General features: G+C 57.1%; 1 protein-coding gene across 1 annotated transcript in view; it reads right to left on the reverse strand.

Moving 5' to 3' along the window:
• Window positions 1-273, reverse strand: part of LOC119586697 — a gene marked incomplete at its 5' end in the record, with an annotated part of 3,141 nt that overhangs the window by 1,735 nt on the left and 1,133 nt on the right. The window contains 1 exon segment of the mRNA XM_037935428.1: window positions 41-151. Coding sequence (XP_037791356.1) covers window positions 41-151 — 111 coding nt within the window.

Below are 273 nucleotides of genomic sequence, written 5' to 3' on the forward strand. Positions count from 1 at the left end.
AGACATACGAACAACCCTCCACGTGATCCTAAAAACTCACCTGACGAAGATCTGGAGAACCTCGCCGATGAAGCCGTGTGGGCGGATCGAGGGCGCCGAGGCCACTTCGCACACCGCCCGCCGGAGACAAGCGCCCCCGTCCACGCCCAGCCTGCGGAAGGGACGGCCGTGTTAGGAGGTGAAAGTGTCCTCGTGCGATCTGTCTTTCATTTTTGTCATGTTGTGCCGGTGGTGTAAGAATCGGTTGTGACATTGGAAAGGGAAACTTTGCAT

The sequence above is a fragment of the Penaeus monodon genome, chromosome 21 (assembly GCF_015228065.2).
Source record: "Penaeus monodon isolate SGIC_2016 chromosome 21, NSTDA_Pmon_1, whole genome shotgun sequence".
Classification (NCBI taxonomy): Eukaryota; Metazoa; Arthropoda; class Malacostraca; order Decapoda; family Penaeidae; genus Penaeus; species Penaeus monodon.